At 50.4% G+C, this 22,352-nt stretch overlaps 1 protein-coding gene across 3 annotated transcripts in view; it reads right to left on the reverse strand.

Annotated features, from left to right (window-relative positions):
• The window catches only part of PLXNA2 (plexin A2), a 214,114-nt gene that overhangs the window by 49,772 nt on the left and 141,990 nt on the right, over positions 1 to 22,352 (reverse strand). For 2 of the 3 annotated variants that reach the window (XM_059673734.1, XM_059673733.1), the window contains 4 exons: positions 21,141 to 21,255; positions 12,850 to 13,050; positions 11,079 to 11,175; positions 6,645 to 6,835 (listed from right to left, as the gene is read on the reverse strand). The exons of the other annotated variant lie outside the window; for it this stretch is intronic. In XM_059673734.1, coding sequence (XP_059529717.1) covers positions 6,645 to 6,835; positions 11,079 to 11,175; positions 12,850 to 13,050; positions 21,141 to 21,255 — 604 coding nt within the window. The remainder of the gene's footprint in view (positions 1 to 6,644; positions 6,836 to 11,078; positions 11,176 to 12,849; positions 13,051 to 21,140; positions 21,256 to 22,352) is intronic. 3 annotated transcript variants of the gene reach the window in all.

Consider the following 22,352-nt stretch of genomic DNA (forward strand, 5'->3'; position numbering starts at 1 on the left):
GAGGCAGCCTTGCAGATACTGGTAAATACTTGTAAAAGCCCAGCTCCCCAAACGGTTTCACAAATGCATTTGAACCTGAGGGAACCCAGGGGGGAAATCTTCTTTAAGTCATTTGGGCAGGAGGGAAGCAGGAGGAAGCCAGAGTGATGAATCCTGTCAAACAGCAACATGATTTAGGCTTGGTCTTGGAGGGAGGTGTACACGGTTTTCTGCAACGGGCTTTCTTTCCTAGGAACATGTACCTAAGATAACGTTAAAGAGAAGGACTATCTCCTGGGCAGGGACTAGTGAGGTGTAGGGGAAGTTGGTGAAGTTGAAAAATATATAAAGCAAAAGCTACAAGGTGATCAATGGAGAGACAACTGCGTCCTGGCCTGCGTGTACCCTCACTAGGCAATGTGGCAGGTGACTTCAGAAACACACAGGGACCTTCTTTGGGATCCAAGTGGTGGTAGGTTCCTGGTCACGTCCTGAGGGTCCAGCACTGGGGACTCACCCCTTGCAGTTCTGGCCATTACTTCACCCTGACCTCGTTCTCAGCTACAACTGTGGACCACGGGACCCCATCCTCCGGGTTCTCCCTTCGGGCTGAGATCTGAGCCACCAGCCTAGGGAACTTCCAACTTTCACCTGAACCATCACAGAACTAATAAAGACAACCAGAAACCAACCAAATCAAGTCTGGTGGCTTTAAGAAACCCGAAATTAAAGTTACATCTGCCCTAGGCCGGCAAGAAGTGACATCCTTAAGCTCAAGAGCACCCCAAAACGCTCTTCCTGTTTTCCCCCCACTCACAGGAATGTGTGGACCTAGTTATGTAACGGTTTTTTTTGTTTGTTTTGTCTTTTAAGGCTCAATACAAAGCACAGCCAATGCTCTCAGCTTGTCTGGCATCTCTTGGCTCTTCCAGAGGATTCTGACCCTGGGCCCAGGCATTTCTGATATACGTGGAGTGGAGTGAGGTGTATAGCAAGGGAGAACCCCTCCACTCCTCTGACCAAGAGCGGTCACATGGCATGGTGGGAGAGTCTGCTTTCTGGAGTCAGCGGCCTGGCCTTGAGTTTGCTCTGCCACGAACCAATGCATGACTTCCGGCAAACTGTTTACTTCCCTAAGCACAGCTTCCCCAACTCTTAAATGAAGATACTTATAACCATCTCTTAGGCGTCGTAGGTATGCAAAGTGCACAGGTCCTGGCACACAGCAGTCTCGTTAAGGAAAAGCTGTTATTGCTAAGACTCCCAGAACTAGGATGCGGCTCATCGCTTCGTGTCCCTGGCCTGAAGTTTGTGTCCTCTTAGGCGTGGAGAGCTAGGACCCTGCTGCAGTCCTCTTTCCAAACAGGAGACGACAGCAAGGGGTGTAGATTAGAAGTGACCGTCTCAGGTCCTTCGGAGAAAGCAGACTGGCTGCAGGGCAAGCAGTTCCCAGCCTCTTTCTGGTGGCCAAGTGCAGAGATAGGCTGGAGTTCTACAGAGAGAGGCTGCATTGTCCCGCCTCCTCCCCCAGGACTAACCTATCAGCGAGAACTTCAGGCCTCGCCCAGTGCATGGCATACAGCAGGCACTCACTAAATGAATAATGAATGAGAGAATTCATTTCCTTAAAGCTGGGCATCTCCTTTTTTTCACAGAATGCTGTTACGAGGTGAACTCTGTCCCCTCCAAATCCGTATGTTGAAGCTCTAGCTCCCATTCCCGTAGACTGGGACCTTATTTGGAGACACGATTTACAGAGGTAACCAAGTTCAAACGGGAGCCTTAGTGTTGGCCCTAATTTAACATGACTGTGGTCTTATTGTTGTAAAAGCTGGAGATAGACATGAACCCAGAGAGAACAGCATGTGGACATGAAGGTGGAGATTGGGGTGATGCTTCTATAAAGCCAAGAAAAGCCAAAGATTGCCACAACCCCCGAAGCTGGGGGAGAGGCATGGAACAGACTGTCCTCACAGCCTCAGAAGAAACCGACCCTGCCAACACCTTGATCTTGGACCTCTAACCTCCAGAACTATAAGAAAACAAATTTCTGTTGTTTAAGCTGCCCAGTTGGTGGTGTCTTGTAACTGCCGCCCTAACAACTAATACATTCACTTTGAGTGGAGACCTCTGTCACATGAGCCCCAAAGCCCCTGGCCTTCCCAAATTTCTCCTCCCAAAGAACATAGTCTGTATCCTTCCCCTTCCTCCTGGATGCTGCCCACTCACAGCCTCTTGGAAAATGTTCTTTCTGAGCCTTCCTGTCTAGTGGGTGGCGCGTCACATCCCCCTCTCCGAGGTCCCAGCAGGACCCGAAGCACACGCTGGGAAGAACAGAAACGCGATGGGCCAGGCATCTCCCCTCCTGGGCTTTCCCACCCTCTGCACGTCGCCTGTTCCTGGGGTTGAACAGGTGACACGTGCACAGACATCCAGGATGACAGCTGGAGTGGGAGCAGCCGGGGATGCCTCCCACGGGGGACAGCGTCATTATCACAACACGGGCTGGCTGGGAAGGAGCAGACGGCGAGTCCTGAGGGGGTCCTAACCTGAAGTTTATGCAAACTGGGAAATTCGATAGGCTGTAAGGCTTGTCTTACATGAAACCTCCATAAGAGATGGGTCTCTAGGGGTGGGCTTGGTTGTCATGGAGACAGCGGGGGGGGGGGTGTAAGGGGGCGTTAAGGAAGAACACAGCTGTTCATCTAACTAAACTCGGGCCCACTCCTTTTCCTAAAGCAGAACTCGTTCATTCGGGGCATCTCATTGAGTTGCCTGCCCCTGGAAAGGTCAGCACCCATTCCAGCTCCACTGGGTTTCTAGCTTTGGAAGTTCTGCAGCCCCCAGCAGCCTTCACAGCTGTCATAGCATCCTCCTCTTTCCACCCCTCAAGAAGCCTCTTCATAGGAAATAGCTTCTGTTTGCACGGGGGCTTGCACTGAGGGGATACCCATAAGGGCCAGAGACAAGGAGGAGAAAAAAGGCATAGATCTCATAGAATTCCAGGGACAAGGAGGAGAAACAGGGCATGGATCTCATAGAATTCCAGGGATAAGGAGGAGAAAAGGGCATGGATCTCATAGAATTCCAGGGATAAGGAGGAGAAAAGGGCATGGATCTCATAGAATTCCAGGGATAAGGAGGAGAAAAAAGGCATAGATCTCATAGAATTCCAGGGACAAGGAGGAGAAACAGGGCATGGATCTCATAGAATTCCAGGGATAAGGAGAAAAGGGCATGGATCTCATAGAATTCCAGGGATAAGGAGGAGAAAAGGGCACGGATCCTATAGAATTCCAGGGATAAGGAGAAAAGGGCATGAGTCTCATAGAATTCCAGGGACAAGGAGGAGAAAAAGAGCATGGGTCTCATATAATACTAATTATTTTAAAAAAAGACCTATCCTAATGTCAAGGAATTGGCCAAAAAGCTGAGGTAAAGAAAATAAGTTAATTCTTCTTAAAAGTTACTTTAAACAAGTTATACATTTTGGGCAAAAAAAAAAAAAAAAGCCATAGAAATGAGGTCATGTTCTTAGCACATGCTATGGAGGGGCACATGAGGCTGGTTTCCCCATTCCTAAGAAGTTAACTTTGATCCCGTGGCTGAGGTTGCACGTGCCAGGTGTTTTTGCTGTGAAGTTAGTATTTCTTATTGTAATTCATAAGTATCTTGGGGGAGATAGCTTGAGACTATGTACATATCATATTTCTCATCATACTTTCATCCACTAATTTTAACATTCATTGGCCATTCTTGCCTCAAACAATTATCACTGTGAGTTTTGCCAAACGATGGTTTTTCTATTTCCATAATTCCCTCTACATTTCGGAGCTGAAATTCTAGTATAAAGAAGAGCCTTCTCTCTCCTGCATGAGTTGTTTATTTATATCACTGAGGACCATCAATTCTTATTTTATTCTATTTCTTACAGCCCATTAGGATCATTATTTATTTTCTTGCTAAAATTGCCGCAGATTTGCCCACTGGGGCCAAATCAAGTTGGCCCCTGTGCCCTTTTGACACGTAACCTACAATTTTTTTCTTTTAGTGCTCACTGCCAGAAACATATAACCCGAATTTAATCATGAAGAAACATCGGGCAAATCCACAAATTGAGGAACAACCACAAGATAATTGGCCTGTATCCTCCTTCGACAGTATCAAGGTCATGAAACACAAAGAATGATCAGAGCATGAAGGGGACATGACAATGAGTGTCACCTTTGACCCTGGGCTGGATCCTGGACCAGAAAAAAAGGACTTCAGAGGGACAACAGGCAAAATGTGAACGAGGCATCTATAGGAGATGGCATTATTGTATCAACGTTAATTTCCCGATTTTGATCATTACATTGTGGTTATGTAACATGTTAATTTTAGAGAATCTGGGTGAAGGATACATGGCAGTTCTATTTTTGTGCCTTTTGTTAAGTCTGCAATTATTTCAAAAGTTAAAAAAATTGAAAATGGCTTTTACAGGGAGAGGAGGATAGGTTGGAAGGAGGAGATGTAAAGTGAAAGAAAATATTCCTGATAATAGTGAGTCAAACGTTCCAAGCCCGGGTCCTCCTTCCCCCCATGTCCTGTCCAGAATGATCTGCCCACAGTGGCTTGGGGCACAGCATGGATTTGTCTCTCCAACAACATGCACTTTCCTTCCTCCACCGCCTCTGCTTGAAAAACACCAACAGGAGATCCCACTGCTCAGGGCCTCTGGCTCCTGCTGCTATGTTCTCTGGGAAAATCAATTACAGCCTAATTACCTCAGGGGGTTAATTAGCATCGTGTAGCTGGGTGTCCTCTGTGAGCAGAGCAGCCTGTCAGTCCCCGGTCAGTGAGCAGGGGCGGTGGAGGCAGAGGTTTCCCGGGGAGAAGCCTGCTTTGGGGCTTGGGGGCGGGGGGCCTGCCAGTCAGGGAGTAGACAACATGGGGCTGGAGCAGCAGCCAGGGTTGGCAGAGGTGGGAGGTGATGGTGGAGTCCCCGGCTCATTTAAGAGCCCCGATGACACAGGCACAGAGACGTAGAGGCCACAACTGCATCAACAAGAAGAATTACAGAACAGAGCACGTTTCAGGCCAACAGCTGCTGGAAATCATGACAATCGGGGTGAAGGCGTGGAGCCCTGAGCAGGTCGGGGAGCCAGCTGACTGAGAGCAGAGGCTGGGACAGCCCTGTAAGCATTCTTTCCCGCGAGATAAATAAATGCACAGGGGAAAGCCAGTGGGCCCCGTCACTGGCCACATCCGAAAGTGCAATGGGATTGGAGAAGCCCAGTCTTTGACAGGCAGTGTCTCTCTACAGTCTCAGAGCACCTTCCTATTGGTTGCCCGAGGGCCTGGGTGCAGAAACCACCTGCCCCCAGCACTGCGTTTCCCCTGGGATATGCTGCCCTGTGGATGGCTGGCCTCTATCTGGTCCATAGCAGCTAGACAGGTCTGATATACAGGAAGGGGAAGCACCACTGCTTGTTTTATGTAACTTGAGCAAAAATAGTAAAGTGAAGGCTTTAAAAATGGTTTTATAATTAAATACATCCAAGCTAAAATTGGGGCTCTGACACTTAACGGCTGTGTGAACTTGGGCAACTCACTCCCTTCCTCTGAGCCTCGTTGTCTTCATCTGTCAAATGGAGCTGAGAATGGTTGTGAGGACTGCCTGAGACCGTGACAACCAAAGCCACTACATGAATATGTGCTCGCTCTCCAAATGACCCAGCTGTAGGTGAACAATATTCGTTTGATCTCAAGGGTTTTCTTTTCTCTGCTCTGCATCTTGGATATGATCATAAGGATGCTTCAGAGGTTTCCCAGGACCCGGCAACACAGGGGAGAGCAGAGGTGCTTTCTTTGGCCGGAAGTGAAAAGGAGGCAGGAAAAGGGACAGAGCTTCTGCTCAGAAAAGAGGTAGAAGAGGAGCGGCCCGTCCCTGACTTCTTCGAACACAGACCACGGTGGTACCTGCCCAGGCCTTTTTATGCCTCGTAACCAGAGGAACGTGCAGCTAGTTTCGTGGCACAGGTGACAGTCAGCGAGTTGGGAGCAGTGAAGAGTGATGAGTACGTGAACGCCGGCAACGTTAAATTCAACTATGCCTCTCCCAGGCCGTTCAAACCCCAGCAGCTGCATTTCCATGCACATCACCTATTCATCGTCCTTTGCAATTTGCTATTCAGGAAACATCATTTTTCCCCAGGATAATTAATTACCTGTTTCTTCCCATTAAAATGCACACAAAACTTGGGACAGAGTAAACCCTGGGAAACGGCACGGTGGCTGATGGAGCGCCTGCCTTTACTTCCTCCGTGTTCAACTGTGCAACTCGGAGCTAATCTCAGCTGCTGAAATCGCATTTCTGCTGAGAAAAGCGAAACCTGCTTTCTGAAACGTTCACCGGCCACGTGGCCAATTTCCCATCCAGTGCCGCCCCCGCTTCCCGGCCAGCAGGCCTGGCTCTGCCTCCCTTGTTGGGTGCACGCACACTCTTGTACAGGCGCGAGGGCACACTTCCATACACTTGTCACTGACCCCTGGATGTGGGCCATCGAGACACCCCCGAGAGGCCAAGAATTCTTCCACAAAGGCTCAGCTGGCGCTCCTGTCCCACTGCCCTGGGGTCAGCTCCTGGCCATCCCGTTCTGCTCTGGAACGCGGGGGGGACTCACCTCGGTGATCTGCGGGTTGGAGCACTTAACGTTGTGGCTGGACCAGTCGAGCCAGGGACTGGAGGGGCTGGCACAGTGCTGGTGGAGGGTGCACCTGCGCTCGCCGCTGCACCAGCCGCACTCAAACTTCCGGTCGGCCTTGAGGCACAGGCCGCAGCTCTCCCGCTGGGCTGCGCACTTGTAGAGGTGGACTGCAAAGACACGGGGGTGGTCTCAGAGGGGGTGGGACGGGTTCTCCCAAAATTTACCCTCCTCTTACAGGTGTGACAGAAACGTCCCAGCCACAGATAACATCAATAATAATTGCAATCATTGCAAGAACAATTGATGAATAATTAACAACAAATGGAATATCTTAGCAATCATTTCAAGGCAATACAGAGCTCTAGCTGGTTTGGCTCAGTGGATCAAGCGTTGACCTATGAACCAGAAGGTCATGGTTCTTTCCAGTCAATTGCGGGCTCCATCCACAGTAGCGGACATGATCCACAGTAGTGGGCATGCAGGAGGCAGCCAATCAAGGATTCTCTCTCATCATTGATGTTTCTCTCTCTCTCTCTCTCTCTCTCTCTCTCTCTCTCTCCCTTCCTTTCTGAAATCAATAAAAATACATTTTAAAAAAATAAAGGTTGCCAAAACCGGTTTGGCTCAGTGGATAGAGCGTCGGCCTGCGGACTGAGGGGTCCCGGGTTCGATTCCGGTCAAGGGCATGTACCTGGGTTGCGGGCACATCCCCAGTGGGAGATGTGCAGGAGGCAGCTGATAGATGTTTCTCTCTCATCGATGTTTCTAACTCTCTATCTCTCTCCCTTCCTCTCTGTGAAAAATCAATAAAATATATTAAAAAATAAAATAAAGGCAATACAGCAAATAAGATTATTTAAAAGTTCTGGCTCCAGATTGAATCAGATGAGGGCTTTAATGGAGGCTTCACCCCTCCTTAGCCACGTGACAAAGACTTTGACCTCCTGGAACCTTGTTTACTTAATCCATAACATGGGGATAATCGTCGTTTGCTGTGAGGTTTGAGTGAGATGTAATATATTCAGTGCTAAGCACTGGCATGTAACATACCTGATGTTCTGTACCTGCTTGTTATCTTTTCTTTGAACACACACTACCTTCTTATGCTGGTACCTCTCTGACTCACATGTGGCCTCATCCTGAGACGGAAGGACTAACTTCCCCATTTCACATAAAAATGCAGCTCAGAGCTCAGCCGGCATGGCTCAGTGGTTGAGCGTCAACCTATGAACCAGGAGGTCACGGTTCGATTCCTGGTTGGGGCACATGCCCAGGTTGTGCGCTTGATCCCCAGTGTGGGGTGTGCAGGAGGCGGCTGATCAGTGATTCTCTTTCATCATTGATGTTTCTATCTTTCTTTCCCTCTTCCTTCCTCTCTGAAATCAATAAAAATATATTTTAAAAAAATGAAGCTCAGAGACTTGTTCACTCTTAGAGCTCACTAAGGTGAGTGCACCCAAACTGGGATCCTGAAATTCCAACTGGCTGTGCTGCTGGACTGCAGGTCCTGAGCAGGGAGGCACCTGGCCCGGGCACAGTGGGAAGTGGTGGGTCAGGGAGAGGCGTCAGAAAGGCCTGGCAAAGTAGAGGCAGCCCTGTTCATGGCCCTGTGGATGGAGAGGCTGTCCCCCGAGAGGACAAAGTGGCCACTGAGCAGGTCACTTTCAAGTCTGCAAACCCATTGCTGCTGCTCTGGCATTTCCTGACGTAGAAGCCCCTGACCGGCCAGTTAGCAGAACTGTCTTGTGAGCCTGGGGTTTAGCTGTTGCCTGCTGGTGTTTTGAACTCAGAGTTCCAAGCAGAACCCATAGAAGTAGAATACTCGGAAAGTGGTTTTCAACTCAAGCCAAGCAGACACAGCTTTCAGGAGTCCTGGCGTGTCTCTGCGGGAGGCCGTGAAATGCCCCAGGGAAGGCGTCGTTTTTTATTCTTCCCACAGGTTCCCATCCTGTTCCTCTGCTCTGTCAGCACCCCCAGTCCCAGCTGCAGGGACTAGATTTAAACCTCCACCTGCCCATGGCTTCCTAGGGTAGGAATCCTAGAAGACGGGAGTCTTACACTGAGCAAGCACACACTGAGCATTTGTCACTGTGCACACAGGGCCATGTCTAGCTCTCATGGGATGCTCAGGATGACCTTGAGAAAAGGGCATCCTTTCCCCCTGGCACAGATGGGGAACCTGAGGCAGAGAGAGGAACGGTAATTAGCCCGAGTCCACATTGCTGTGAGTGAGAGAGACAGGGCGTGACCCTGGCTTGTTAGAATCTAGAATGTGAGTCCTCAAATACCATGGCCTCTTCCACCCAGCATGGTGCGTAGCTCCAGGATCACTGGGGCTGTGGGAGGGAGACGGAGGTGAAGATGGCATCGCCCGTGCACTCAAGAGCTGCTTAAAAGTTGTCCCGCACCGCAAGGGAGGGTGCCGATGCGACAGCTTGGATTGGCCATGTTTCTTTCAGCTCCAGGTGCACAGGCAGCCTCTGGGAACCGAGCCTAGAAGCTCAGCAGGGGAAACATCTATCTCTCAGCGCCGAGAAAATGTGGCCTGGGTATGAGGAGAAAGAGGAAAACCCAAAAACCCTCGCTGGCTCAGTTTCTCTCCCCCAGTGTAAGCAGCATGGGCTTTCAGGCAGCGTCCGGGACAGGGAGCTGCAGCCCATGGATCCGAAGCCTTTGCAGGCCCTGCTGTGGCCTTGGTCTCCGTCCCGGTGTCCCTGCGGTGACCCTCAGGCGCACAGGGAGAGGCCTGTGGCAACCCTAGCTGTTTGAACTGTGGTGAGGCATGTGGCTCACGGGGGGGGGGGGGGGAGTGTTCTGGAGGAGGAGCCGTCACACCCCACAGTGGCCTCAGTCACTGGGAAGAAAGAGATGTGTTTCAGCGTTAGCTCTCTTGGTTCTCTTGGTTCAAATCCTGGCTCTTACTAGCTGACTCTTGGTCCCTTTCTTTCCTTTATTTTTTCCAGCTTTATTGAGGTAAATTGACAAATAAGGTTGTATCATATTGAAATCGTGATGCTGTGCTATACGCATACACAAGGCAAGGATTCCTTTCATTTAGTTCATTAACACACACAGCCTTCACCATACACATAGTGAGAACATGTAAGTTCTGCGCTGCTTGCAAATTTCAATTATACGACACGGTGTTATTAACTAAAGGCACCATGTTTTACATTAGATCCTCAGATCTTATTCATCTTCTAGTTGAATGTTTGTACCATTGTACACAGCTCTCCCTGGTTCCCCCAATCCCCAGCCCTGGTAACGACTCTTCTACTTCCTGTTTCTCGGAGTTTGCTGTTTTTTTGTTTGTTTAAGATTCTACATATAAAGATATCATACACTATTTGTCTTAAAAACACAAAACACTTTGTGAATTGGCACATTTGTGCAGGGCCAGGCTATATATAGCCTGCATCATTTCAGTCTTAGTATAGGTGCTGTCGAAGTGAGCACTCTCGGTCCATTCCTTAACCTCACTGGGTCTCGGTTTTTTAATCTATAAAATGAGCATAATACTGGTGCTTACCTATCCTGGTTGTTGCAATGATTAAAAAAATAATTTCAGCCTGGCTGGCATGTCTCAGTATTTGAGCATTGACCTATGAACCAGGAAGTCATGGTTCAATTCCAGGTCAGGGCACATGCCCGGGTTGCGGTTTCGATCGATCCCCAATGTGGGGTGTGCAGGAGGCAGCCAATCAATGATTCTCTTTCATACTTGATGTTTCTATCTCTCTCCCTCTCCCTTCCTTTGTGAAATCAATAAAAATATTAAAAAAATAATCAATGCGTGCTCATCAAATTGGAGGTACCTTTGTCATTCTTGAAAGCATGATGGAATGTTGGTATTAACTGAACTGAGGGTAGCACCTGCCTGGCCCATAGGAGGCGCTGCACATCATGAATGAGGGTGACCCTCCGGGAGAGTCCCCCTGCATCAGCCCAGCTCCCTCCTGAACTTCCTGCGCCAGCTGTGCACTTGAGTCCCCACGCTGGCCTCTCCCACCCACCCCAGGACCAGGGGAGCAGCCTTGAAAACCTTCTTTGTGCAAGGACGGGGCCAGAACCTGATTGGAAACAAGATCCCCATTTTCCAGGGAAACTGGTGGGACATTCCCCCTGCTGCTCTCCTGGGTCAGGTTCCACAGACACTTCAAAGTCTCTGGGAGCCGAAGAAAACCGCGATGAGCCGGCAGCCACAGCGGATGCTCTGGTTGTAATAAAACAGGGATCCTCACAGGACTCCTTTGATGGCTCCCAGTGTTGCTTTCGGACCCTCGGCAGAGTTCCGCTGACAGAGGCAGTGTGTTATTCCTGGCACAGCGGCCGCACGCTCCGATCCCGCCAGCCCCGGTCCTTCCCAGGGTCACGGACGGATCAAAACTCTACCCAGAAGCAGCCGCTTACCTTTCAGGTGCTGAGGGTTGTCGATGATGAAATTGCCATTCCACACCACGGCAAAGTCCACGGCCAGGTTGCTGATGTCCATCCCGTCGTACTGGTACTGCAGGGGAGGGCAGAGGCACATGCTGGTGAGGTTATGACGGGGGGCAGGGATGCTGGGCGTCTCAGGGGACCGGGACTACAGCAGGAAAGAAGCTAGGGACCCTGGTTCCCTGGACTGAGAAAGCAGCAGCGGGCCAATCTGAGGAACCCCATGTGCCGCTCAAATATCTCTGTGGCCCACCACCCTGGCTCCTAATCACTAAGGCCAACAGGATCCAGGTCAAACCCCTTAGCTCGGCATTCAGTGCCTTCCAGGTCCAAACTGACTCCTCCAACCTTCTCTTCCTCTGCTCTCCTCCAGAAGTCTCTGAGTCCACTTGACTGCAAACCAACTCGCCCACGTACTCCCCTCCCCCCCACCCCGCCCCGGTGCCTCCATTCCCTCCTCACAAGGAATGCCCCCCTCTCCCTATGACATGGTCCTTCCCCCCCTTTATCTTTCTGGTCTAGCTCAGACTCGCCTTCCCCAGGTGTCTTCTCTGACACCCCGGCCAGCCCGCCCCAGGCTCTCTGTCCCCTGGGGTTGCCAACTTCTGCCTTTAACCCAGGACTGCTTTGCACGGTTCCCCGTGCAAGTCTACTCTCTCCAGAGGTGCATGTGCTGCCTGTAAACCCCAGAGCCTTGAGCAGAGCATGTGTGTAACACACGGTTGGCTGGGCCCTGCATGGTCCTTTCTTCCTGCAGGTGAGCTTGACCTTGGTCAGCACTCTGCTAGGGAAGGGCCCAGAGCCTCACGGGCGGATACCTGATCAGTGCTGCCACAAACGGCCTCAAGCTGTGGCCAGGAGTCGATTCTCTATGGTGCTGACCCCACAGAGGACGTGTAACCCCCCCACACACGTCAGAAATCGCCTCTCTCGGTGGCCCAGGCCCTGTGTCTTTGTGAAGGGGACCTCTGGGAACCCCCTCCGTGGGGACCGCCCCAGCCCTGGCCACTTAGCTCTCAGGGCATGTCCCCATCAGCCCTTTTGCCCGGAGCCCCTCCTGCCACCTTCTCCCTTTGTTGTTCCATTTCTTTCTTGTCCCAACTTCCCTTTGTGCTTGGCGGCCTTCCACCGATTACAAATTCCATCAAGCGCCTGTGACCCGGCAATCTGACAGCTCCCTGATAAGCGGCCCAGATCCTCTTTATCTCTCCCGGGCGAATTAGCTTCCCTCAACACCTTTGTCATGTCACCCCCATCTCCCGCTGACCTCCCACCTGCGGAGACAGGGAGTTGGCAGATAGAAGATCTTCTCCGGGCTGCTATTATAATTAAACACCTCGGGCTTTCTGTCTGGCCTTCGGAATTGGTTGAACCCTGGCTGCTCTTGAAACTCACGGCCTCCACTTCCTTCCTTCCCGCCTCCCCCCATCCCATCCTGCTTCCTGCTGGTCGCTCCCGTGCAGCGCCCTCCTGTTGGTTTATCCACTCCCCGAACGGGGACGGGGTTTGCAGGGTCTGACCGGCTTTGGCTGAAGTTTCGCCAAAGACCTCAAGAGGCACCCATCCAACTCAGAAAGGGCACAGAGCACTCCAGCTCCTCTGACACCATCGCCTGATCTGTGCTTGCCGAGGGGCCGGACTGTGGACCTGGGAGGTTCTGGAAGCTGGGGCAGGCCAGGCTGAGGCCTTGGCAGGGGTGAGAGAAGCCCAGCTCCCAGCAGGGCCCAGGCCCGAGTCCTCTTACCGAGCTGTTCTGGCACTGGACGCTGGAGCTGTTGAAGCGCAGGGCGGGGACCCGGTGGACGGCCCCCTGGATGCTGAGGACACACTCATAGCCTCGCTGGCCGGACTGAGGCTGGGGCAGGTTTCGAGCCTTAAGGGTGATGGGCTTTACTTCCCCGACGGGTATCAAGATCTCCTCCGTGGGCACCAGCTGGGGACAGTCCTGGGGGAGCAAGCAGAGAGGTTCCGTCTGTCCGGCTCACGCCTTCCTGCTCACCTGAGCCAGGGCAGAGGACAGGGCCCGATGCCAGGCCCAGACCCTCTGGTGTCCAGGTGGGCTGCCCAGGAGAAAGACATGCCTCTCTCAAGGGGCACGTGGAGTCAGCAGGGAAAATGAAATCGATCTCTTAACTCCCCGCCTTGACACTGTTATTCCTAACCCACGAGTTGTCCTGGATCTGGAATGTGTGAAACCCTTTAGGAATTAATTTCCAGGCACTGGTGTGGCAGGCTGCGGATTTTATCTCCCGAGACACAGGATGAAAGAGGCTCCATGCGCCCCTGCCTCCAACCTGGAACCCCCACCTCTCGGTTCCACTCATCTCCCCAGCCGCTTGCACAGTCCCCGCCTGAGGCAGTCTGTTATCAGCGGCCTCAGCTCCCAGCTCCCACTGCGGCCTTTCCAGGAGGCTGGTCAGCCTCCCAGCAATGCTCTAAACACTGGCTCTGGCCTTTTATCTCATTTCATTACCAGGCCCTGCATGGATGCCGCGTTGCTTTGAGAAAAAAACTGAAACACACACACACACACACACACACACACACACACACAGGTCTTGATGGGGAGAGGCTCTGAGAAGGACCCTGAGAAAGGAAGTGATTGCTTTTCCTCATTTCTCTTCCTAGATGTTGCTTCTCCAGCTCTCCGCAGCCCCGATCCCCTGTCCACTTTCTCCCCCTCCAAGGAAGACAGAGTCCAGAAGCCTCGCTCCGTGAGGACCTGGCTGTCACCTCCCCCTGCAACCATTTCCTGTTTCCAGGGATCAACTAGGGAAATTCTGGAAGATGGTGCCTCTCTCCCTATCCCCTTCCCGTCCGCTGGGGTTCGCAGAGGGAGCGTTGGGGAGTCCCTGGGGTTGATGTCCTTACCCTGCAGAGGGAGCTACTGGCATTGAGTGCCTGGGGGCACAGTCACATGCAATACATTGTCCTAATGCTGGCGGCGAGCCTTAAGGCCCAACACTGCTCAACAGGCAACGGTTAGCAATGGACAGCCTTAGAGGGAATGGGGAGAGCTGGGCTTAGGCAGGCTCTTCCTCTCTCTGGGCCTCAGATGCAGGCCCTTCACAACCTGGTCCCTGCCTACCTCCTTCGCTGCGGGTTCTTGTGCATCAGGGTCCAGCCATGTAAGCTTACGATTAGTTCTGAGGGGCCAGCCTTACTCATCCGCCTCTGGTCCTTGGAAGGTACTTTTCTCTCTATGGGAAACACTCACTCCTACCCCCCCCCCCCCCCAATCTTCCTCCTGGCCCACCTTTAGCTAATTGCCTCTAATTAGTCTGCAAACTCAGCATTTCCTTCTTTTTCTTAAAAATAATTTTTATTGTTTTCAGAGAGAAAGGAAGAGGGAGAGATAGAAACATTAATGATGAGAGAGAATCACTGACTGGCTACCCCCTGCACACCTCCCGCTGGGAATCAAGCCCTCAATCCAGGCATGTGTCCTGACCAGGATATCGAACTGTGACCTCCTCCTGGGTCATAGGTCAACGCTCAACCACTGAGCCACACTGACGGGGCAGCATCTCCTGCTTTGGGAAGCTGTCCCTGACCCTCTCCCTGCACTGGCCTTCAGGCTGGGTTACGGATATCCTCCCCTGATCGCATCTAGACCTCAGAATTGGATTCTGGTTGGCTTGCCTTTCTCACTGGTCTGTGAGCCTTGAGGATCAGGCTCTGTGTCCCCAGTCTTTACCCCAGTTCCTGACAGGTAGTGGATGCCTGGTCATTGCTTCTGGGAGGGTAAATGAAAAATGAGAAAACAAAGCAGCAGACAAAAAGATCTCTAACTTTCCTTCTAGATCTTATTTCTAGATTCTTTACAGAGGAGGGGACAGCCCTGCCTTCTGGACATCAAGACACCTGAGAAGGAGTTTGATTCCCAAAGCTGGGTTGGAAGTGGTCATTGTTTCTAGAATCACACAATTACCAACTTGGCATGCCCGTGTCTATTAAGAAATCTGAGGATTTACGAAAAGCTGGACCCAGGGGAAATTTCCCACAGAAACCTATCTAGGAGGCCTGCAGGAAGCTCCAGGTGCTGACCCTGGCCTGCGGGCCAGCTGCATGCGAGGACCCAAGCAGGCGAGGTTTCCACGAGAGCCGGGGTCACAGGGCGACCCCAGACAGAGGGGTCCCTGTTCAGAAGCCAGTCACTCAAGCTGCCAACTCATAAACTTGCTCTTTGCCGAGTTTTCACCTTCATTCCCTGCGGGTACTCTTGACAGAGTCTTTCATATATTTATAGCCAAGAAAAAAATAAACACCACTTTAGGGAAACCCAGGCATCCTATGGAAAAGGAGGTACTGCTTCCTGTGAGTGGCTAAAAAAAATCCCCATCGAGTCTAATAAATTGGAATGTTAATTTAGACTAGAAATGAGGCTGAGGTACAGTGTGTGTGTGTGTGTGTGTGTGAGCGAGAGCGGGGGGTGTGGAATAAATCTTCAGACTGGAACTAGTTGACACATTGTAAATGATGGCCATTGTTTTTCATCTCTAATGAGCCCAGAGAACAAATTCAAATTTCAGTAGCAGAGCGTTAAAGATATGCTTTTGGGAGTAAAATGTCTTGGGTTAGTAAACAGGACTGTAGAATCCTTTTAACTTTGACAAAAATAGATACTTATATAGGGATTTGTTTTATTATGTGTAATATTATAGATGCACACACGTGTACACATCCTTGCTCTTTGTCTGGGCTAAATCTGATTCAGTTTGGAGATTAAAGAATCAAAAGAAGAGAGTTTATGAGGGCTCTTAGGAGTTTGTTTGTTTTTTCTTAAGAAATTCTAAACATTTTACAAAAATTCCTAATGGTCTGCTGTTTCAGACCTTCTGGCACTACATTTGAAGACAATGATCAGGGGCTCCAAGATTGCCCCAGGAGACAAGGATGTCTTAGGCTTTTGTTTGTGTATTTGGCTGCTTCTCTCAGGCCATAGAGAGTAGGATTCGTACTGCTCATCTCTCGAGCAAAAGAAAAAACTGGTTGGTGGCCAGGTACACTGCCTCCTTGGGAAACAGGGGAAGACAGGGGCAGCGAGTTGTGGGTGGAAATCAGTGGCCAGGGCTGAAGGCAGGCGCAGTGGAGCGGGTGGCCCAGAAAGTTGCCGAATTGTCGGAAATGCAATACCTCTGGGACTTGAGGAAGGTGATGGCTTTCATCCGCTACAATGAGGCCTCTTCAACCTGTTTGCTTCTGTGAGCGCGCGCGCATGCACACACACACACACACACACACACACAGTTCCTGTCCTAATAACAAGAGACAAAAATCCATGCCATGATTCTTCTTCCCTGGGATGTAAGGACTGTCGTTAACATCCATAAAATGCCCATTGCTACTACTGGCCCCCTGAGCGTGGCCTGGCCTCTCTAGGTCATCATATTCTTCTGTTTATAGGCGGAAGCATCACCTCCTTAGCAGCCACCTGAGTTGCCATCAGCATGACCAGATGTATCTGGGAATGCCCCAGGGGCACGGGGAGCCAGGAGGAGACAACAGGAGCACAGGGAGGGCAGGACCCTGGCACAGGAGCCCCATGGCCTTAGGGTGGCATCGCCCTCCCGTTTAGCTGTGCATCGCCAGCGTTCAGTGCTGGGGACCCTCCGCCCTCCGAGACTACTTCTCCCATGTGAAAATGGCATTATCTTCACCCACCGGACTTCAAAGAGCGAGAGCAGCCAGCATCCTGGGCAGCTAATCGGATTTATTTGGTTCTATCTTTCCCCTGGGGCAGGGCATAAAGAAGATATTTATGTATCTACATCTAACTAGGCCTGGCTTAGCCATGGAGGGAGATGAGCTTTTAAAGCTGAAAGCCATACATACTCCCGTGCACTCCGCTCGCTAACACCATGTCGCAGCTGGATCCAGCCCGGAGGCGGAGATTTGGGGGGTCCTGTCAGAGATCCGCTGTGCTCTGAGCGGGGGTGGGGAGGTGGGGGGTGCAGGGGAGGGGAAGTTTTAGTTCACGACCTTAAGGGAGTTCAAGAGATGGTTCAACTGCAATTCCGTTTCCTCATCTAGAAAATGGGGCTGATAATGAGTGACAACATGAACGTGCATGAAAGGGTATACAAGTATGTAAATGGTAATACATGGGATGAACAAGGTTAATATTATTCCTGTGTATTTCTCTCATGTGTATACCTAAACCTCAGTTTATTTTTCCATAATAGAGTCCATTTCAGAGAGTAAATGAGATATACAGATATTTAAAATATTGCTTGTATAGTAAGCACTCAATAAATGTTTACTGCTGTGTTTTCATTTTTGCACCGCATTCGCTCCAGAAGAGCAGTTCCTTGTTGTCAAGTCTACGAGTGGAGCTGGGCCACCAGCCCTCTGGAAGGAAATGGGCAGACCTACCGCACGGGCCGGTGGCCTCTCTCTGGGTGTGGCACTACTGACCCACCTTCCAGGGGCAGTATCTCCATCCACGGAGAAGGGTCCCTCCACAGCCTGAACCCTTAGGACCGACAGCCACGGGCCAGACCAAGGTCAGGTCCACCAGTGTGGCTGTGGCCATGCAGACAGACACGCTAACTGGCCCTGGTTTTCTGTAGAAAGCATACTGTACTCAGCTTTTTTTGGACGCTTGAGTTCTCTGTAGCCTTGGGCAAAAATCCTGAATTTGTAGCATCTTGGTTACTATATGTGTCAAATATGAATTATGTGAAACTGCAGGTCTGTTGCGAGAATCAATTGAGATGCCATATGTCAGTGGTTCTCAATCTTCAGGCTAACCTGGGATGAGGCCCAAGAATTTGAATTTCTAACAAGTTCCCAGGTGCTGTGGCTGCTGCTCTGTACCACTCATCCCACCCCCCCGGCCCCCCACACACGCTGAGAGCTCCTGTCACATGTGAGAGAACTACAAATGTGTAATGCATTCGTGTTGCCATGCAAATCAACGGAGCTAATCAGTTATATGTTGTTTCTAGGATGTACAGACCTAAAATTTTGGGGGTGCCTTACTGGAAGTATAAGAGATATTCTAGGAACTCCAAAGAGGCACCTACGGGGTTTCCAGTCCCCAGAAGAACCTGAGGCTGTCAGAGAACCTAGTAGAGTCAGGGGAACCTCTCCCAAGTTGGACACGTGCACCTTTGCTGCCCCACATTTTCAAGAATGAGGTTCCCATAAGCAGAGCTCTGGACAGAGAGAGCAGGGTTGGGGGGTGCTATGTGCTGGGATGGGCTGCACAGCAGCCAGGACTGGCAACTCGCTGGGAGCCTGCACCTTATTTCCCTTCCTGAGAAAAATCTGGGGCTGATGGAGTCCGGGCTTCCCTTACCGCCCATCCCAGGACCCTGCGGCCTGTGCATATGAGCAGGAAGAGAGGGGTCCGCTCCATTCCCGCTGGGGAAGGTGGGAGGTGCGGGCAGACAAAGGCACCTCTCCTACTCCAGGGAACCTACGTTAAGGAGAAAAAGCAAAACTAAAAGGCTATGGGAAGCCTCTGGGTGGACCCCAGGCCTCTTTCCTTATTAATTCAATCCTGAGATGCAAGGGGTGGAGGGCAAAAGCTTCCTTCAGGCCCAGCTCTCTGGACGCCTGGACCTCAGGCCTGAATCTCAGCCCCGGGGCTGCGAGGGAGCTGTGTTCCAGCGGCTTCTAAACGGCCGAGGGAGGCCGGCATGCTTCCAATTAGCCTTCTGGGGCCCAGCCCCCCGGCCTCCACACCAGGCAGTTTATTTGTCTTGCTCTGTGACACTCCTGCCCTCGCTCCAGCTGCTGGCGGTTGCTGGCTTGGCTTTGGGTTTCTCCTGCCCGAGGGGGAGCCCCTAGGAGCAAATGCAGCAGCTGTTCCTTCTTGTCCAGAGCTCGCTCTCTCTCTCTCTCTCTCTCTCTCTCTCTCTCTCTCTCTCTCTCTCTCTCTCCTTCTCTCTCCCTCCCCTCCCCTGCCCTGTGGTCTATCTCCATTTATTCTCTTAAGGAACTTAGCAGTTTAGAAGTGGCCAATGTGAAGGTCAGTCTCTGAGACTATTTTGATCCTTTGCTGCCTGTGCAGGTCTTCCAGTGGCTTCTGCACTTCCTGGCCGCCCACCTCCCAGCCTTCACATTCTTCCATTAACTCCCAAGCTGGGGTAACCAGCCCACTCTATTCCCTGGGGCTCTCAGGCCTCTCCTACCAGTGAGAAGACAGGCCTGAGAGCAGTTTCAGCTCCTGCAGAATCCCGGGCTGGGATGGATTCCGAGGGTCCACTAAGACCAGTGCACTGCTTACTGACCAGCTACGTCAAAGCCCAGCAACTGGCTGGAGGAGACACCTTTTCTCAAAGGTTTTCAAGCAACTAGGTATCCCATCGTGAGGCACCTGGGGGTGGGTCTGCCTTAAATCCCCTTGGGCACCGTCTATGTTTCTCTTATATAACAGGCGAATTCCATTTTTCTGGCTGAATATAACACATATTGCTTCAGAAACTTAGAGTTCAAGGCCAAGAGTATGTGTTTGGGAAACCTTTCAAAGGCCTACTTTCTTTTTTATTTTAATTTAAAAAATGTTTTTAGCTTTATTGAGGTGTAATTGACAAATAAAATTGTAAGATATTTAAGGTGCACACCATGATGATTACACACACACACACACACACACATATAGGCCTGCTTTCTCATGTTTATCCAGCACATCTTTCAAGATTAGGAGACACATGAGACTCTATTTCTTGATATATTAGACACATAGATCCAAGGAACCCTTTTTATCAATGGCATTTGGGTAGAGTGGTCCTTGGTCCGTCCATTCTTTCAGGCATGGATTCCACAAACATTCACTGAAGAAGGCACTGAGGACTTAAAGGGAAGATGTAACCTTTGCCTTCAAGGATCTTGTGGTTTCGTGCAAGAGGGAGACATGTACAGTAGCAATAAGTGCAAATGCTACTTGTCACCTATTTATGTTTGTGGATTTCTAAAAGGTAGACTAAGAGAGGATGGTTAGCCCTAGCCAGTTGGGCTCAGTGGATAGAGTGCGGACTGAAGGGCCCCAGGTTCGGTCCCAGTCAAGGGCATATACCTCAGTTGCAGACTTGACCCCTGGCCTTGGTCGGGGCCTATGTAGGAGGCAACCAATCAATGTGTCTCTCTCACATTGATGTTTCTCTCTCTCTGTCTTTCCCTGTCCCTTCCACTCTCTCTAAAAGTCAATGGAAAAATATCCTCACTTGAGGATTACAAGGAAAAAAAAAAAGAGGGATACATGTATATATGCACATGTGCATATGTGTGAATGCATAAAGTCTCTACAGTTGTTCAAATGCAACCACTGGCTACCCACAGGTATGAAAAACACTGGGAAGGGAAAGGGTAGTTGACCAAGCAGGCTTCATTGTTCTAAGGCATAGTGCGAATATGTAAGAAAGTTAACATCAGTGAATAATCATTGGATGGAATATTCATAGACAGAGAGGCAATTGGTTTTTTTCCACTGTTTTGATAACCAAGGTGGGTCAGGCCTTAGGGATGAAACATTGACTACATAATAAAATGGGACTTTTAGCAAGGCCTGGTTCTTTTCACTCACTGAACTTCTCTCTCTCTATAGGCCACCCACCCAGTCATACATCAGAGTCAGAGAATCATTGAATTTCACACTTGGAAGAGAAGCTGGCATGAAAGAATGGTTGCGAGGGAATGTTCTATTGAACTAGACTATGTCTGCAGCCAAGCAAAGGGCTTACACTCAAAGAATAAACGCCATTCACTGCACTTTTCTAGACCATGGAGTCTGTTTGGTGGGATATGTTTCCTCTAAGCTTTCAGCCTCAACCTTCAGTTCCCTTCAGGTTTTTGAATTCATAGAGTCTTAGGAGTCTAGTAGCTACAGCGCACTTCTCTGCCTCTGGGGTGTTTCCTGCCACTTTCTGAACTTTATAACAACAGGGCTTTCTAACATGTAGAATCTCTGGAAGAAGACCAAGCTGGGCCAGGGCCAGGAGATGGCCAAGCTGCTGGATTGACCATCTGAAAGGGAGGGCCACTCAGATTCACTGGGAACAATGCCAGGCCAAGGTGATCCCCATTTACCTCTGAAATATTGATCCGGCCCTCCTGGAAGGAGCAGGTGGTGGGGTCGTGAGTACAGAGGTTGCGGTACTTGCACCAATGGCAGCGGAAGGCGCTGTTGACACAAGACAGGCACCTGCAAGGACAAAGACAGTCAGAGGCAAAGAGAAGGACACAGAGAGAGAGGATAAGGGCACCAGGCAGCCTATGTATCCTGATGTTAGTCTGTGATCATAGTCTCATTCTCAGGAGAGTATATTGATGGGGCAGCCCTCAACACTGATCATTGTGGATTCTCCTTCTACGCTATTCACAGGACGAGAGAACTGAAAAAAATAAATGAGTCCAGAGTAGAAATACTGTAACTTATGAAGCAGAGGTGTGCTAGAGCTGGCCTGTATCAGTTCATGAGAGCTGGTTATTTATATCCTCAGGAATTTTTCAAGTGGGTTGATAGCTTGAAATCGGCCACAGGGAGTATTTACACCACAGGAATTGGCAAACACTAATATGAGGTTCCCCGCCCCGGATTGCTGGTGGTTAAACATTTCTTCTAGGATAGGCAAATTCCACTTTTCTGGCTGAATATAACAGATTGTTTCAGAAACTAAGAGTTCAAGGCCAAGAGAGTGTGTTTGGGAAACCCTTCAAAGGCCTACTTATAAGACAAAAAGGCTGAAAGAGCACTGGGGTAGAAACTGGGCAGCTCTGATTCCAGTCTTGCCTCTGCCTCTGCCACTGGGGTCACCCCGAGTCAGTCACTCCAGCTTCTGAATAGGAATTTTCTTCATCTGTCTGTAATCAAACTTTCCTGGCTCCTCTACAGGGATTTTAGCATCAAACCAGAGAATGTATAGGAGATGGTTTTGAAAAATACAATGCTAAATGTATTATTTTCAAGCCCTTAAATGACCTGTTATTTCAAACTCTCAAATATTTGTTAATGATTGGTTCACATCACTTGTGTTCCTGAGCGTTGGGAGTTAAACAGTATTAAATGGAAACGTTGGCTCTCCAAGTAGCCAGGCATAGGTGGCAATAGGCTGTGTGGCTCATGCATTTTTGCCAGGGCGAGCGCTTCCCTCCCTGCTGTTGTACCTGCAGGATGTGCATATTATTTTGGCGCTCTGTGTATGACCGGACCATTATAATGGGAATGGATTCTGTAACCTGGGGCTGGTCTTCCTGCCACTCCACAGCTTCCCTAGCCGAGCCTTTCATGACCGGACAACC

Source organism: Myotis daubentonii, chromosome 18 (genome assembly GCF_963259705.1).
Source record: "Myotis daubentonii chromosome 18, mMyoDau2.1, whole genome shotgun sequence".
In the NCBI taxonomy this organism is placed as follows: Eukaryota; Metazoa; Chordata; class Mammalia; order Chiroptera; family Vespertilionidae; genus Myotis; species Myotis daubentonii.